This window comes from Stigmatopora nigra, chromosome 11 (assembly GCF_051989575.1).
Source record: "Stigmatopora nigra isolate UIUO_SnigA chromosome 11, RoL_Snig_1.1, whole genome shotgun sequence".
Lineage (NCBI taxonomy): Eukaryota > Metazoa > Chordata > Actinopteri > Syngnathiformes > Syngnathidae > Stigmatopora > Stigmatopora nigra.
Window position 1 is genome coordinate 14,756,649 of NC_135518.1, and position 17,534 is coordinate 14,774,182.

The following is a 17,534-nucleotide window of genomic DNA, read 5'->3' on the forward strand; positions in this document are numbered from 1 at the left end:
CCCAGTGTGAGGTCGACACGCTAAACACTCATCCATTGGCCAAGCTGTCCTCTTCAAACTTTTATCAAGCGAAAAGAAAGAGTGGATCCCCATCTTTCATGACAACAAATATGTTTTTTCCCCCCTCCACTCAGTTGGACTTTTTAGTTGTCAGTAATTGAACCTCATTATTCTTATGTCATTGGTCACCCATCAAAGTGTTCAACCCCCCCAAAACAATACATGTTGTAATATATACATTCCCAAACACCGTCTGCAGGTTCGTGGTGACGGCGGAGAAGTACGTCCACCGCCTGATGATCCAGACGGTGCGCATGTCCGACGCCGGGGAGTTCTCGGTGGTGGCCGGCTCCAGCGTGTCCAAGGCCCGGCTGGCCGTGGAAGGCCGAGACGTCCGCATCTCCGAGCCCGCCCAACGGACCGTGGCGGTACGCTCCCGCACTTCTCCCGGGCCGTGGCGGCGCCCAAAAGCCAGAGCTCAAAGGGGACCGGTACCGTCCACAGGTGCTGGAGAGGCACCGGGCCACCTTCGAGTTCGAGGTCAACGAGGACGACGTGGAGGGCCGTTGGCTCAGGAACGGCGTGGAGATCCAGTTCCGGGCGGAGGAGCGCTTCAGCTACGCCGCCATCCGAAGGATCCACCGTCTCACCATCTCCGAGACCTTCAGGAGCGACGCCGGCGAGTACACCTTTGTGGCCGGGAAGAACAGAAGCAGCGTCACCCTGAGGGTCAACGGTAAGTCCGGCCGTGGCGGGGCGAGTAAAAGGCCCACGTCGACGCCGTTCTCCCCGCCAGTCCCCGAAGCGCCCGAGATCCTGCGTCACGTAGAGCCTCAGACGGCGGAGGCGGGCAAGCCCGCCCGCTTCTCGGTGGTGGTGAGCGGCCTGCCGGAGCCCCAGGTGGCCTGGTTCAAGGACTCCCAGCCTCTGACGGCCGGCTTCAAGTGCAAGTTCCTGCGCGACGGCCAAGAGCACACCCTGCTGCTGGTGGAGGTCTTCCCGGAAGACGCCGCCGTCTACGGCTGCGAGGCCAAAAACGACTACGGCGTGGCCTCCAGCGGCGCCACGCTCAACGTGGAAGGTACGTAGGCCGCCCCTGAGCCCGGCGCCCACATTCCCACTGGCGCTCTAAACGGCGGTCCCGTCCGCGCCAGTCTCAGAGGCGGAGTCTCCGGAATTGCCGGCGGCGGTGGACCCGCCGGTGGTGCTGTCGCCCCTGGCCAGCACTTCCACCCGCGAGGGAGAAGCGGCCCGTTTCCAGTGCAGGGTCGGCGGGGACGGTAAGTTGGCCGACGGAGGCGGCCCTGGAAGACGAGATGAGCGCGCTCACCGTGGTTTCCTTCCCTCCCCCCCCGCGTAGACGTGACCATCGTCTGGTTCCACAAAGACGAGGAGATCAAGCGGTCGGAATTCTTCAGGATGTCCCAGTTTGAGGACAGCTGTCAGCTGGAGATCGCCAAGGTCTACCCGGAGGACGAGGGCCAGTACACCTGCGTGGCCACCAATGGCGGAGGCAGCGCGTCCTGCTCCGCCACGCTCACGCTGGATGGTAAGACTTTGGACTTTTTTGCCCCCCCCTCCCCACTCAAGTCCATGGTCATCAATTTGGAAATGACTGGAATGTTGACCTTGGTGGTTGACCTTAAACTGCTTTCAAATCCTTTTTTTGCCCCTCTACGTCACACTTTGAAAATCACGGAGCGTATTTATTCCAGTAAAACGTGCAACATTTTGTAGCCCAAAAACTGAAGCAGAGTTGGGCTGAGTGTTATACATGAGCTCTTGGCTATTCTGACCAAAGCCTGGTGAAAAAGGGCCCTTCGCCGCTGAAAAAGTCTGCAGCCAGTGGAATGGGAGATGCTACACCTGTCTATGTCCACTGGATGGCGGCCGAGAGCCGGTTCTATCAGGGCCCGAAGAAAAAGAAGACTTTGTATTTCCCCCTTCTCAGAGGAGATCATTTCTTTGACAAAAGGCAGCCCTCTCCAGCGCTATCCTCACTGCAGACGAATGGAATCCAGTGTTTGGTGAATCTGATGAGAATCAATTAGACTTTAAGGATTTCAAATTGAAAAAAAACAAAACGTTAGAACGATTTTTTTGGGGTGCACGTTTCACTCGAATAAATACGCTACATTGTCAATCCTTCACTGAAGAAGAGGAAGAAAATGAAATGAAAGAATGTGAAGGATTGTGATCCTCCTCTTATTCATTCATCTGACGAATCGGGGTCATTTGGGCCAAATGTGGCGACCTCTTTCCCCCTTTAGTCGAGACACAATGACTGAGAAGCTTTTGGCAACCCCTAGTGGCGAAAATGCACTCTTTCAAATTGGCCATAGCACCCTCCAAAGCTCCAAATGCCCCTGTCCCTTTTGGCGAGCCCGGGCCAGGCGGCGGCTCAAGTCCAAAAGTGACTCCAGTCAACCCAACGTGCTTGCTTTCAGGAGAAATGGAAATGGCGGCGGTTGCGGCGCCAGAGGAGATTGCGCCCGTCCCCGCGCCCGTCCCCGCGCCCGTCCCCGCGCCCGCCCCCACGCCGCCCAAGAGCGCGAGGCGCAAGCCGCATTTCTCGCAGCCCATCGCCGGCTGCGCGGTGGCACCCGGCGAGGTGGCGCGCTTCGAAGCCCGCGTGACGGGCGCCCCCGAGCCCCAGGTCATGTGGTTTTGCGAGCGGCGGCCGGTGCGGGCCGGCAAGAACGTGGTGTTCCATTACGAGCCGGCCGGCGGCGTGGCCACGCTCATCGTGGTGGACGCCTTCCCCGAGCACGCCGGCCTGTACACCTGCCGGGCCAGCAACGCCGCCGGGGAGGCGGCCTGCTCGGCGCCGCTGGTGGTGGCTCCGCCACCCCGAGGACCGCAAGGTAACTTGGCCAGACTCTTGGGGAGGCCCGTTCCCTTTGGTTGGGCCCCGTTCCACTCCGTTCCACTCCGTTCCATTCCGCTCCTCCCCAACTCCGACTTCCTTCTTCACCTTCTCCCACCCGGTCACTAACTCGGGCGATAGAGAAGCCGTCAGGCCGGCCCACAATCCCTCGGTCCCCCCCCCCGGATCCCGTTCCCGGGCGGCAAAACAAGTGTGAGCGGCTGACCCGAATTTTGTTTTCTCCGCAGTGACGGAAGAGCGAGAGGAGATCGAGAGCACCTTTGTGGAGGAAGTGCGGGAGGTGGAAGGTAAGAGGCTCTTCTTCATTTCTCCCCTCCCCCCACGCGCCCCATCTCCCAAAGCCCCCCTCCCCAGCAGAGCCCCCACTCGCCATTTAGTTCAAGGGTGAAAAAAAAGTGTCCCCTAAGTGACCCATCGGCATGATTTCCTCCGACCCCTGGACTTTGTCAAAGCATTCGATAAATACGTCTTGCTGTTTTGCTGTTGTTTTTGTTGTTGTTGTTTTTTTCAGGAAATTCCCCACCAATAGTTTCTATGTAAATAGTCGAAAAGCATTGATTATTTCCCCCTCTGCGTCGCCTGGTTTCAACACGTCCCGACGTATCTCCAAATCTAGTTTGGTTTTGAGAGGACCGTGCGTTGGCCGGCGGACCAATTGGTCGCGGCGGGCGTCGGTTTAAAACCCCCCTCCCCGCTTGGAAAAGTTTGCATGTGGCGACCATGAGAAAATCTTCCTTCCCTTGCCGACGAGCCTTTTGCACCAATGGCGGGCCAAGCCCAAGGCCCGGCTCACCCGGTGGAACGCGGATACTTGTCCACCTGGCTTGCAGATAGCGAGGATGATCCCACTCCGTTTGCATAACCAATAACCCGGACTATATTAGTTCGAATAAACGCCTCCTCAGCAAAATTTGGCGGCGCCGGCCCGGGCTAGAAAAGGGCGTTTATTCTCCTATCTGCAAGTCAGGAAGTGGGGCCAGAAGAGCGCAAGACCCAGAGGCTTTTTTTTTTTTGGAAGCTCGCCTCCCCGCTTGGAAAAGTTGCAGCCAAGAAGGATGTAAACTCGCTGCCGCCGGTTGCTAATCGAGCGTTTATTCGAACAAATATGGTGAGTGCATTCATTTCTTCTGCGGTGGCTTGGCATGCTCTCAATCTCTCTCTCTCATCCCACCATAATACTTTCACGGGAATACATTTGCGGGTGCCGGCCGCCGGGCTCAGCCTCTGCCGTCTCTCCTCCGCAGACGGCCCGCCCCTCCCGGCCCGGCGCCGCGCCCGACCCTCCTTCGTCCAGAAAATCAAGTTCCAGGCGGTGCCGGAGGGCCGGCCCGCCGCCTTTCAATGTCGCCTGCTGGCCTTCCCGCCGCCGGCCGTCCTGTGGTTTCACAACGACAGGCCGGTGGCCCCGGGGCGCCGGCGCGCCATCCGCACGGAGACGGACGCCGGCGGGGACGCCGGCGGGGACGCCGGCGGGGACGCCTGCGCCAGCACCTTGCTCATCCACCGCGTCGGGGAAAGGGATTCGGGCAGCTACAAGGTCATGGCCATCAACTCGGAAGGCTCGGCCGACTCGGTGGCCTCGCTCCTGGTCTCGCCGGCCCGGGAGCCGTCGGCCGACGCCGCCGCCGTCGCCGACGACGGCCACCCGGGCGCCGTCACGGTGGCCCTGAGGTTTGTGGGTTCCCCCTTCGACAAAAAGGCCCGGCCGGGCCGGGGCCCACGCTGCGCCCTGATGCGCACCGTGGTCTTTGGCTCGGCCTCCCGCTGGCGCGCCAAGGCGCGGGAGCGGGAGTCGGGGCCCCTTGAGACGGCCTCGGAGCGCGGGCCGTCCCCGCCCCCGCCTACGTCGTCCGCTTTCGACGACAGAATGAGCGACATCTACTGCGACCGGCGCACCGGTGGCGGCTGGCGCTACGGCGAAATCTTGAGCGACACGGAGAGCCTTCACGGCCAGGTCAGGGCCAAACTCGGCACCTTGAAAAAAGTTGTCCGGCAGAGGAAGAGACTCTCCGTGTCCACTGCGTCCTCCTCCGACTTTGACTTTGAGTGGACGGCCGCCGGCCAGTCCGGCCGGGCGGATGACCCGCCGGCCCCGGGGCTCGGGCCCGACGTTCCGCATTTCAAGAGAGCCTTGGACTCGGAACGTCCGGGCGTGGGCCGGGACGTCCCCGGGCCGCGCGCCGGGCATCCGTTCCGAGCTCGGTCTCGGAGCGGGGTCGCCGGTCGGACGGCCAGAGGTGAGATGGTGGACGTGGCTCCGCCGCAAAGTCCGCTTTGGGCAGAATACGCCGACCCATCGGGAGGCGAAACACGGGGGACGAGTGAAATCCAGGGGAGGCGACTCGAGGAAGAGGTCCACGGCGTATGTTTGACGGAGGCGCCGGACCCCGGCCTCCCCGAGACGGCGTATCTGGACGATCACCACTCGGGATCCACCTGCCTTAGCCAAAGTCTGTACCTCCGGGAATGGCGACACTCCGAAGCGTGGTCACACGAAGAATCCGCCCGCAACCAATCTGCGCCCGGCAAACACTCCAACGTGGATGTTCCGCCGCCGGGTTCCAAAAGCCTCAAGTCCTTGGGATCTTTCGGAAAGCGCATCCCGCCCCCGGCGTGGGAACGCTCCGCCACCACGCTGCTGACCACGAGTCCGGACGGGAGACGTCTGGAATGTCACGCCGCCCCGTTTGGGGAAAGGCCGACGGACAGTGGCACGTCGGAGAACCAAACGGAGCCCGAAAGCGCCGCGCCGGAGCCCGGAGAGAAAGCCTGCGTGGAGGTCGAAGAGCACCTTCGACCGGGAATGTCTCCCGAGGAGCGCGCAGGCCCGTCCCATTTTCACAAAGCTCCCGTCGCCGTCGAGGCCCGGGAAAGGCGTGGCCACGCCGGCGCCCGTCCATTGCCCCAATTCAATGTGAGGAGAGAGGAAGTTGAGAAGTGGGAATTGTCTGCACGGCCACAGTCTTCTTCTGGAGTCTGTGGAAGTGCAACTGAGCTCCAGTGGGAGCCCACCCGGTACAAAGATGGCGCGGAGTCGGCACGCCAGACAGCGGAAAGTGGCCCCTTGGAGACGGAGCGCCCATTCTACTCGGAGGAGCACCTTTTCCCTCAGAAGGAATTGACAGTAGTCAGACCTGGGGAAAGGCAAGCCCCATGCCAATTCCCTCAATCTATAGGAAGGAAAGTCAAGGACACGGAGATGACCAAGCTTTTGCCACGTCAAGCATCAAAAGTCCACGTGGAGGAAACGAAAGAAGAGGAGCGAGCCATGGCCATGCCAGAGGAAAGGGCACCTTCGGAGCCGGAGGACCACATCTTGGAATGGGAAAGTGCCCTGCCCCGGCAGAAAGACATTCCTCGGGAGACCACGTCTTCCGGGATGAGAGGGGATAAAGCCAGCGCGACCGTTTGGATGCGCCACTCGCCCGACGTCCAAGGGAAAATGGAAAGTGTCGGATGGCCGACGGGGACTGAAACCACACCTGGACACGGCGCGCAAAACCAGACACGGAGAGCGGACCGCTGGTCCCCAGAACAGGAGTGGAGTGAGAAAAGCCCAGAGGCTGAAGAAAAGCTCCCAACCCCACAAATGGGGACCTGGCAATGGAGCACGCTGGAGGAAACATCTCCGCCGGAATTTGGCCCGCTCTCCCCGCAAGAAACGCCCCAGGACCGGACTTTCCGGCCTGAGGACCTGACTTCCTTTTGGGAGGAAGGGACGGAGCTCATTTCGGCACCTTTCCGCGAATCCCCTAGAACGGCGGTGGTGGAAAAGACCTCTCGGGCGGCCACGCTTTCCACGCATCAATTCCGGGAAGCTGAGGCCGAAGAAATGGAAGCCGAGGCCTTTCTACTGCCAATCAAAGTAGAGAACGACACCAAAGTTAGCCAAGACTCCATGACCAGAGTTGAGCAGTCCACAGTGGAGCAGCACCGTGAACAAAGCCCGGGAGCCCAACGGGCTTACTGTGAGGAAAAACGGGAGGCCCGGCGTCTCAGCGACTGTTGGCCAGTCACACCGCTGACTCGGGACGTCGCGCCTCTGCCCAAATCCGACCCGGAAGCGACGCAGTGCACGGAGCCCGGAGAGCGTGCCGTCAGAGAGCTAACTGGCCCGGAGCCAAACGCCAGCTCCCCGTCTTTCCGCCAATCTCCCAAAAGGGCGGCCGAGGACATTCCCCAAGGAACGGGAGAACCAGTCCTCGTGCAAATGGAGGCGCGTCCACAAACCGAGAGTAGAGGAAAGGCCCCCGCAAAGAGTCCAACCCAAGGGTTCGCCCCGAGGGACCGGCATCAGGGTAGCCTAGACGCGGAGCACCGGGCCTGCCAAGAAAAACTGCTGGCCCTCCGAATCAAAAAGTGGCAGCAAGGTACGCAGAGGAGCCGGGAGGGAACGTCGCCGTCTGAAGAAATGGCCTACCCGGATGGAGAAGAGCACGTCGGAGAGCCGGAAGGCGCCACCACCCCACCTCTGCGCCAATCTCCCCGAATGGAGGCCCGGGAAAGCCAGATTGAAATGCGCGTGTCAATGTCTCAAGTGGCCGACTCCCTCGAAAGCGGAAGTGGAAGTCTGGCCCTGCCGTTGGGACAGAAATCCCATCGAGACACTTTGAAATCCACCACCGGAGCGGGAGACGAAAGGTTTTTGTTTGAGCAAAGCAGCCAAGAGCGAGAACTGCAGCTTTCCATGGAAAACCTCTCCGAACTGAAGAAAGGCCAGCGCTTTGTGAGCGAAGAGGAAGCCCTGGCTCGCCGCATCATCCAATGGCAGCGAGATGTTCTCATGGAACGCCAAGACGCCCCCCAGCCGGAATCCCAGTGGACCCTCTCACAAGTTAGCGCTCACGAGACCCAGAGGACTCGGGGAGAGGCGGAAGACGGCCGGGAGACCTCTGGAACCACGGCCGCGGGAGAGTTTTTCCCGAAGAAGCTGCAGGATCCGGAGGACGGCCAGACTGGACTCGGCACAAACATTGGATACTTTGTCAGTCAGGAGGAAGAGGAGGAGGAGGTGGATCTGTTTCGGCATCAACTTGACGTCGCCACCCCAGAGCCCAGCTGGGCTTTTGTTCCGTCTGCTGACCTCTCTCAAATTCACCATCAAACATCTCAAGAAGGTGGGCCACTTCAGCCATCTCCACCTTTGGATCCGGATTCCCCTCTGACGGCGGCGGCGGCACAGGACGCCGCCCACGTGGTCGACCAGAGCTATTGGCGCTGCCGGTCCACCGTCTCTCCTCCGGGAAGTGACGGACTTCAGACTTTGGTTGCTTCACGCGTTCCTCTGATGAGCCCCTCGGAACCGAATCGGGAGGAGGGAGGTCCGTTTGCCAACGGCACGGAGACGGCAAAAGTGGAGAGCGGCAAAAGCGCCTCGGAGGAGATGGCCGAAGATTGGCCCGCCATCGGAGACCAAAGCGGCTCCACCACCCAAGAGCGTCAAACCCAGATGGAGATACTAGGTCCAGATCAGACGGTTCCCGGACTCCAGACTGCCTCCGGTCAGGCCGCCCATGCTGAGCCAGGAACCCAATCTATCAAGGAATTATCCTCGCCTCCAGTCGGACGCAGCCAGGCGCCACTCCAAAACCAATGGGGAGGCCTAGCTGAGACGGACTTTTTAAGCCGGGATGGGATGGCTCCCGAAGTCGTTGCCCACAAAGTCGCCGCCCACGAAGTCGCCGCCCACAAAGTCGCTGCCCACAAAGTCGCCGCCCACGAAGTCGCCGCCCACAAAGTCGCCGCCCACGAAGTCGCTGCCCACGAAGTCGCTGCCCACGAAGTCGCCGCCCACGAAGTCGCCGCCCACGAAGTCGCCGCCCACGAAGTCGCCGCCCACAAAGTCAGCACTCCCGAAGTCGGCACTTCCCCAAACGCTGACGCTGGTCCGACGCTTAGCAAAGAAACCACTTTGCCGGTCAGACTGGGCGAGACGGATCCAAATGACTCGTCCGAAGACCAAACAAAGACGGAGAGTGAAAAGCAGATCATTTCCAAAGACGTCACCCGCCCGAGTCTCACATCCGCAGTGCCCGAAGGAGCCGCGACGGTGGACGGCCGTCCCGTCTTCTCCAAAGAAATCTCCTCCCTTCGAGTGTCTCTCGGCGAGATGACCCAGCTGACTTGCCGGTACCGGGGTCATCCCCCGCCGCGGCTCACGTGGCTCAAGGACGGACGGGGGCTGGCCGACGACCCCGACTACCACGTCTCGCTGGAGTCCGGCCGCTCCACGCTGACCCTCTTCTATCCCACCACCGACCACGAGGGGACCTACCACTGCCTTCTGCGCAATAAACATGGCGAATGCGTCTCCAGCGCCACTCTGACGCTCTCCAACGGCGACCACATTGAAAGCGGTCAGCGTGAAGGGGAAGCACGCGTGGAAAGGCCCGCCGGCCCCGCACCGGTCTCACGGGTGCCTTTTGCGGAAATCCCAGCCGACCTGGCCACCGAGGAGGGGTCGCGGGTCACGGGAGACGCGGCTGCCGTGGAGAAAGGCCAGAAGGAGCCCGTACCCGGCGGGCTGGCCGAGGCCCCTCCCATAACTGGATGCGGTCTGCAACAATCGTCCGCCGCCATCCACGTGTCGCTGATCAAACGGGCCTTTGAGCGGGACTCGTCGACGGCGTCGTCTCGGAATCCCCCCGAGGAACCGCCGTCTCCCGCGGTGGCCAGTCCTCGGGCGCTCAAACACGGCGGCGACGTCCACGCCGAGCCATCCGCGGCAACCGGCTCGCCGCGGCCGACCCCGACGCTTCCTCCAGAAAGCCCCGAGCCCGCTCCTTTGACGCAGAAAGTCTCCCAAAGCGGCGAGACGGTCGCCGGCCTCGAGGAGGCGGCTCCCCGACTGGCGGCCGACGCGGCGCCACGGGACTCTCCGCCCCTCTCCCCAATAGAAACTACGGCGGGGCAAGGAGAGGAGAAGAAGGCGCACCTTTTTGACCGAAGCGCTAGCTTTGTTCCTTTCCAGTCTGACATTTCTTCGGCGAGGGTTCGGGTCCAAACCTCCGTTTCCAGCAGCCCCGCAGAGAAACCTCAAAGACTAGTGGAAGCGCTACAGTCGGACAAACAAAAGGCCTCCTCCCCCGGGTCACAAGGCGTCGCGGAGGCGCAGAGCGCCGCAGTCGAAGAAGAGACTGTCGACACGGTGAACGAATGGAAGGCGGGTCACGCCGCCTCCACAGACTCGAAGAGCCCTTCTCCGCCGGAGGCGTCCTGGGACGGCCATTTGTTTTTCGGCGACTCAATTCCCCGGCAGTCGGTCGCCGACGACTCGCCAAAGCGGGAAGCGGCGGCCCCCGAAGAATCGGCCAATGTGGAGGAAGAGGCGGTGACTTTTGGCGCCGTGTACGAATACTACAACCCTCCCGCCGCCGCCGACTGGCATCGGCCGCTTTCCCCCGAGTCGGAGATGTCCATCGAGGTGGGCGGCCAGGAGGTGGCCGAGAGCTTCCGCAGCGCCAATTCCCCCTCGGATCCCACGTGCCCTTGGGCCAAGTCTCCCGATTCCCCCGATTCCTTCCACACTCCCCTCTCTCCCCTCTCTCCCAGTTCCTTCCAAACGGCCCATTCCGTGGGGTCCTTCGAGCCGCCCGATTCTCCCGCGTCCTTCCACACCCCCATTTCTGACACGGAAGTGTATCCGTCCTCCCCGGCACAAGAAGTCCCTTCCCCGACGCCGTCCTCCGGCGATAGGTTCTTCTCCCCCGACCGGTCCCCGACGCCTCCCGCCGAGCGGGAGGAGGAGGGGCGCTTCCCGGCCGAGAGCGCAATCCCGCCGGCCTTCCTCAAACCTCTTTCCGGGAAAAGGCTGGCGGAGCGGGACACCCTGCTGTTTGCCGCCGAGGTCTTCGGCCTCCCCCCGCCCCAGGTGGAATGGTTTCGCGACAAAAGCCGGCTGGTGCCCGACCAGCGGACGCTTCTGGAGCGCCGGGGGGACGCCGTCTCCCTGGTCGTCCGCGACGTGGGCAAGAGCGACCAGGGAGAGTACGTGTGCCGGGCGGCCAACCGGGTGGGCGAGGCCCGGAGCGTGGCTCTGGTGACGGTGGTGTCGCGGGAGGCCTCTGGCTCGGCGGCGCCGGCCCCGCCCGCCGTCACCCACCAGCACGTGATGGAGTTTGACATGGAGGAGGCGGAGCGGGACGGGGACTCTTCTCGCTCCCCCTCGCCCCAGGAGATCCTGATGGAAGTGGAACTGGACGAGGAGGACGTCAAGGACTTTGAGAGACGGGTGAAGATCATCGCCATTCCCGAATACACGGCCGACGGCAAGAGCATGGTGGTCTCTCTGGACGTGGTCCCCGCCGCTCACGAGGAGGGCGCCGTGGACTTTGTCACCCGGGAGCACGCCCACTTGAAAATTGCTCTGGAGGTGACGGAGACGCCCCCGAGGTTCGTCCGCCCCGTGGGCGACGCCGAGACTCGGCCGGGCTCCGACGTCACCTTGGAGTGTCGGCTGGAGGGAACGCCGTCTCCCGTGGTGTCCTGGTTCAGGGAGGACAAAAGCATCCCCCACCGGGACGCTCGCTTCCTGCGCTGGTCCCGCGGGGACCGCCATTTCCTGACCATCTGCCAGGTCACGGCCGGGGACGCCGGCGTCTACGCCTGCGCCGCCGTCAACGTGGCCGGCGAGACCCTCTGTCGGGGCCGGCTGGCGGTGGCGGGTCCCGAGGACGGGGGCGGGGAATTGACGGCCGTGTCTCTGGGCGCCGCCCAATCCCGGCCGCGGGAGTTTGACTTGCTGCTCCGCGACCCCGCGGCGGAGGACGCGCCGCCGTCGGAGGTGGAGCTGGAGTTCGAGTTCTCGCCGGAGGGCGACGAGTCCCACCGGGGCGTCCGGCTGGTGGCCCAGGCGCGCCGCGGTTCCGCTTCGGACCGCTACGCCGGCGTGGACCTGGACGTCTTCGACTCGTCCTCCGCGGAGGACGAGGTGACGTTCCAGGGAGAGTCCTCCGACCTGTGCGCCTTCGCCTTCTGGCTGACTGAGACCCCTCCCAGGTTGCTCATCCCCTTGACGGACGTGAGCGCGCCCCTCGGCGCGCCCGTCGTCCTGCGCTGTCAGGTGAGCGGCGGGCCCGAGCTCGGGCCCGTGGCCGAGTGGTACAAAGACGGGCGACGGCTGGCCGGGGGCGGGGAGGAGGACGGCGACGGCTATTTTAACCTCCCCATCGGCAAGGTGGAGCGCCGCCACGCCGGCGAATACCGATGCTTGATCCGGAACGCGGCCGGGTGGATCCAGACCTCGGCGCTGCTCCGGGTCTCTTAGACAACGGAGCGCTTCGGACTTCCGATCGGAGGGTGGGCGGGATGAGGCGGTGCTCGTGCCGGCAAACCTCGGGCGCTCCAACAGAGGAACCCTTTTACCTTAGCGTTAGCTCGTGGTGGCCGTTAGTCGTTCGTCTCTGAATCGCACGAAAAAAAAGGAGAAAAAAAATAGCTTCTTGATTGGGTATTTGCACCAAGAGGAAAAGATGAGAGCAAGTGGAAATGTTTGGAAATGTTCGGGAAATGTTCGGAAATGTTTGGAAAGTTTTAGAAATGTAGCATTAGTGCCGCGTGGAAGCGCACAATTAGGAGAGCATCGGTTGCTTCATCACGCTAACTTGGAGCTTTTTGAAATTGCCAGATCAGCTGTTTTTCTTTACAAATGCTTTGTTGTGAAAGAGGAATTGTTGTAAATCCCATCTGTTCTCCAAAAGAGATCTTTCATTGTTCCATAGTCCAACGTAGCCATGGGAGTTTCCATCAATAAAGCACTCTAATCCAAAAAATGGTCCACTCGAGTGGTTGTTTGACACCACGCGGCTTTGAAACTTTGGTGGAGGCAAAGCGCCGCTCGCCATGGACTCGAAAGAATTTTTAGTGCGGAATAAAATAGGTTTAGGCAACGAGGAGAAACGATTTTCTAAACTGGAGGAGCTTCGCCAAATGATCTTTTGTGGCTTGTGCGAGCTTGTCAATGAAATAACCTGTTTTTTTCTCCCCCATTTACTAGGTCAAACTTTTATTCCCTCTTGAATTTGGTGAACTTCCCTCTCACCTTTTGTCCCCGCCCTCTTAGACCTTTGACCTTACTGTCCCAAAAGTCAATGCCGAATATTTTTCCCGCCCCTATCTCAAGCGCAATTTTCGAGCCCTTAACCTGAATCCACGACCTTATTCTTTGCGGACTTACCTTGTAAGCCCCCCCCCCCCCTCGAGTTTAAGCCCCCTGACTCCCCAAAAAAAAAATGACCTCTTCTTTACCCTGGCGGAGGTCCCTTTTTGTGGCCGGATGTCCTTTTTGAATTGACTTATTTTTTAACATTTTCTCATTGGTGTGGCTGAATGTTTTCCCGACAGAACTCTCTCGCACGGTGGAGGAGCGAGAGGAGAGCTTCTACACGGGCGTCCGCTTGCCCGACACCACCAAAACACTTGAACTCTCGCCAGAGAGCCAACGATACTCTTCCACGCTGGAGAAGAAAAGGGAAAAACCCATCTTCCTCACTCCCATCTCTCCGACCAGCGTCCTCTCCGGAGAGAGCGCCAGCTTCAGCGTCAGGGTTTCGGGCACGCCCCGGCCCGCCGTGGAGTGGTCTCGCGACGGCAAAGTCATCACCGCCGCCGCCTCCTCAACGTACCGACTGGTGGAGAAGGAGGAGGAAGAATTTAGCTTGATTATCGACGCGGTGGCCTCCGAGCACCGGGGACAGTATTCCTGCACGGCCTCCAACGCCTCGGGCCGGACCGTCTGCAGCGCTCACCTGGAGGTGAAGACCAGAGAAGAGGAGCACCGGGAGGAGCAGCAGGAGGAGCAGCAGGAGGACCTCAGCCGGGCGGAAAAGTGGGTGGAGAAAATGTTCAAGTACTCGGGCAAAGCTCCCAGCTTCTTAGTCCAGATCCAGCCGGCTACTTGCAGCCAAGGGGGACGGGTTCGCTTCGACTACCGGCTCTTCGGGGACCCGCTCCCCCAAGTGCAGTGGTTCAAGGGTCCCTGGGAGCTCCAGGCCAGCCCCAAGCGCGTCGTGGAAGCCAACCCGGACGGCTCCGGCTCGCTCACCATCGAAGCCGTGGTGCGGGAAGACGCCGGCATGTACACGTGCAAGGCTCGCAACCCCTTCGGCGAGGCTTCCAGCGGGGCCGAGCTGCTCGTGGCCCGGGAATCTCGCCGGCCACAGGTCCCGCTACAGAAGAAAACCCAGGTGACGGAACAGGCCACCGAGTCTCGCCTCTACCAGGTCCGGGTCCCGGGACGGGAGCGGGCCGAGGCCGACCAGATGGTCTACACCATCGGCACGGAAGACCGGCGGGTCATTGCCAGCGAGCAGGCGGCCTCCCTCACCGAGCTGGACATCTCCGCCGCCAGCGTTCACCACGAGAAGGTCACCCACCGGGCGGCGCTGCTCCAGTCTCTGGAAGTGGAGGAGAGAGTCTCGGAAGGGGGCGCCCGCCCCGCGCACCTTTCGGCCGTTTCTCGGAAGCAGCCGTCCGCGGCCACCTTCGCCTCCTCCGTCCGGGAGCGGCGGGACATCGACGAGCACCACTGCGACCGCATCCAAAGCCCCGAAGTGGTGGAGCTCCGGGCCGCCAGGGAGGAGAGGTCGCGGGTCATGTCGGCCGTGGCCGAGGAGCTCACGCCGCTCTCCGTGGCCGCCGCCCGGCCGCCGGCCGGGGCCGCGGCCTCGACGGCCGAGCCCGGGGCCGAGCCCAGGCATTTGGTGAGCGGCCACCAGGTGGAGTCCCGGCTGGCCGTCCCGAGAGAACGCTCCGAAGAACTCCCCGGGGCGCGGGAGGAGAAGGGCTACAAGGTGACGGAAGGCGTGAAAATCTTGTACTCGGCCCAGTCCGAGGAAAGGTACCAGATGCCCGAGGGCCACGCCGCCGAGCTGGCCGCCCCCACGGCCGAGACCTCCGTCAAGCGGGAGGAAGCCCGGCAAATTCGTCTGCCGCTCAGCGAGTCCAAGCACGCTCTGGCCAAGGAGAGCGACTTCTCCGCGCAGAGACCGGCGGAGGAGACGGCCCTCCCGGCCAAAGACGCCGCGGTCAAGGCCGCCGTGGCGGCGGAGGAGAAGTACCCGCTTCGGGCGGAGTCCTCTCGCCGCTTGTCCCCTCTGGCCGCCGCCGCCGCCGCCAGCGTTCGCTCCCAGTTAGAAGAGGAGCAGCTGCTGCACTTGCAGGTGATCACCGAGCAAGACCCGCTCCCCTCCGCCGCCGCCTTGGTTTGCGAGAAGCCGGAGGCGGAGCGGGCGGGGGCCCGCAAGAGTCCCACCTTGTTGCACTCGGTCAGCCGGGACGAGCAGAAGACGGTGGTCTGCGAGGCCGCCTCCCAGTTTGAGGCCAGGGCCGACACGGCGGCCGTTCGGCCCGCCAAGGAGCCCCCCTCGCCGCTGCACCTCCAGTCCAGCCAGTCCATGCAAGCGCTACCCAAAGAGGGCGTCTTCGTGAGCGAGAAGCCCGAACGGCAGGCGGCAGCGCCCAAGTCCGAGAAGGCCCGTCACCACGCCGCTCTCTCCGAGGAGAAACTCCAACCGACGGCGGAGCGGGGCTCGGAGCTCCGGTTGTCGGCGCCGGGAGCGGTGTCTCGGCTGCGGAAGGAGCCCCGCCCCCCGAGCGTCCTCCCCCTGTCGTCCCGTCCCACGCCGCTGCCCAAGGAGAGCCCGCTGGCTCCCACGGCCACAGAGGGACGGGCGCTGGTGCAGAAGGAGGATCGCTGGGACGTGATGCACCTCCCCGGCGTGATGGAAAGTCACGCCTTGGAGGCGGGACGGGCCCAGAGTCTGCCGACCGAGGACCCGGTGGTCTGCCGCGGTGGCGTGGAGCCCGTGGTCCCCTCCGAGCCCATCCAGGTGGTGGAGAGAGCACTCTGCCCCGAGAGCGGCCAGCTCCTGGAGGCCGCCGAGCGGGACTTTGCGCTCCGCATCCAGGAGGGACAGTCGGTCAGGCAGTCCGTGACCATGGACGAGAAACGGGTGCTGACGGGGGAGCTCTCCCGGGAGATGGGCCGCTCCGTCTCGGCCACGGTCGCCGCCGCCACGCAGCCTCGGCCCTCCCTCCTTCTGTCCGAATCCAGGGACAATGCGCCTCTGCCCAAAGAGATGACTTTTGTCCTCGAGATTCCCCAGACGTCCACCTTGAGCGTCCGCCGTCAGCTGCGGAACGCGCTCCGGGCCGCCGTGTCCAGCGAGCGAGCCGTCCTGCTGGCCGACGTGGTGAAGGGGCTGGGGGCGGCGGAGATCCGCCAAGTCAAAGTCCAGAGGGAACCCAAGCACACCACCTTCACCTACTTGGTCACGTCCACCGGGGCGCCCTTGGAGATCACCCTGGCCCTGCCGGGCGAATATCCTCAGGCGGCCGACCTCCGCAGCGAACTCGGGGCCGCCCTCCACTCCATGGTGCACCGGGAGGCCCCGGTGCTGACCTCGGATAGGCCGGGCACCGCCCAGCTGGACAAACCCCAGAGGGCGCTTGTCTCCTCGGCCCGCTCCCGGGAAGTCAGCTCCTCCGTCGTGCAGACGGTGAGCGTGGCGGAGAGCTCGCTGGTCATCGCCGGCGCCCAGACGCAAGAGGCGGCCCTCCGGACTCAGTCCAAAGCGGCCCTGGAGCTGGCCTCGGCGGGACAACCGCTTTTGCTCCAGGAGTCCAGGGAAACCCGGGCGGAGCAGACCGTCTCCTCCCGGGTGGTGGTCTCCACCCAGGCCCCGCTGGTGGCCGCCAAAGAGTCGGCGGTGGTGTCCAAGCAGGAAGTGAGAGAGAGCAAGGCCGAGGAGAGCGTAGTCACGGTGACCGCGTCTGGCCAGCGTCAGCGTGTCAGCGTGGTGGAGGAGAGCAGGGAGGTGGTTTCCCAAGAAGTTTCCCAAGAAGTTTCCCAAGAGGTTTTCAAACAAGTTTCCCAAGAGATTTCCCAAGAGATTTCCCAAGAGATTTCCCAAGAGATTTCCCAAGAGATTTCCCAAGTTGTTTCCCAAGAGGTTTCCATCCCCCAAGCCCCACCCAAAGAAGCCCCCCTCATCGTGTGCACCCTGGAAGACGCCACGGTGGAGGAAGGCGCCGAGGTCACCCTTCAAAGCGGCATCAAGTACGTGAGTCGGGTGCGCTGGTTCCTGGAGGGCCGGTTGCTGGAATCTGGCGAGGAGTTCAAGTGTTTGACGGAGCTGGACACGCACACGCTGCTGATCAGAAAAGTGCTCAAGGAGAAGCACCAAGGAGAGTATATTTGCCAGGCCGAGAACCAAGCCGGCAGAGCCACCACCTCTTCCAGACTCACGGTGCTCTCAAGAGGTTTGCCATCTGAAAAAATACCAAAACAAAACAATCAATGTTCCATCTTCTCCTCCATTTCCTCCACCGAGCCTCACTCCTAAGTCATATCACCTGTCGTTTTGTTGTCTTCTGAAGCCTGTCGTTTCATCCTAACTCACCTCATTTTGCCCAAAGGCCAGAAGCGGCGCCGTCTCGGTGTCCGAGGCTGGTTTTCGGGCGGCCTTTTCTGCTCTTTTCTGCTTCATTCTCCACACCTGTCTGCATGTTTCATCAAGCCAACCCGGTCATCTCTTTCCCCCCCACCCATCTGGAGCCCGGGCACAAGCCCCGCTGAAAACCACCTGAATTTGGGCATTTTTCAGGGGCTTGCGTTCCGGCTCTTTGTTTTCTATTTCACAGAATGAAA

General features: G+C 62.3%; 1 protein-coding gene across 1 annotated transcript in view; it reads left to right on the forward strand.

Moving 5' to 3' along the window:
- The window catches only part of ttn.2 (titin, tandem duplicate 2), a 144,223-nt gene that overhangs the window by 13,071 nt on the left and 113,618 nt on the right, over nucleotides 1-17,534 (forward strand). Inside the window, exons 34-44 of the mRNA XM_077727514.1 lie at nucleotides 260-428; nucleotides 505-736; nucleotides 797-1,081; nucleotides 1,155-1,280; nucleotides 1,361-1,589; nucleotides 2,557-2,864; nucleotides 3,115-3,174; nucleotides 4,132-12,143; nucleotides 12,237-12,273; nucleotides 13,229-16,752; nucleotides 16,837-17,146. Of these exons, the coding sequence (XP_077583640.1) occupies nucleotides 260-428; nucleotides 505-736; nucleotides 797-1,081; nucleotides 1,155-1,280; nucleotides 1,361-1,589; nucleotides 2,557-2,864; nucleotides 3,115-3,174; nucleotides 4,132-12,143; nucleotides 12,237-12,273; nucleotides 13,229-16,752; nucleotides 16,837-17,146 (13,292 nt within the window). The remainder of the gene's footprint in view (nucleotides 1-259; nucleotides 429-504; nucleotides 737-796; nucleotides 1,082-1,154; nucleotides 1,281-1,360; nucleotides 1,590-2,556; nucleotides 2,865-3,114; nucleotides 3,175-4,131; nucleotides 12,144-12,236; nucleotides 12,274-13,228; nucleotides 16,753-16,836; nucleotides 17,147-17,534) is intronic.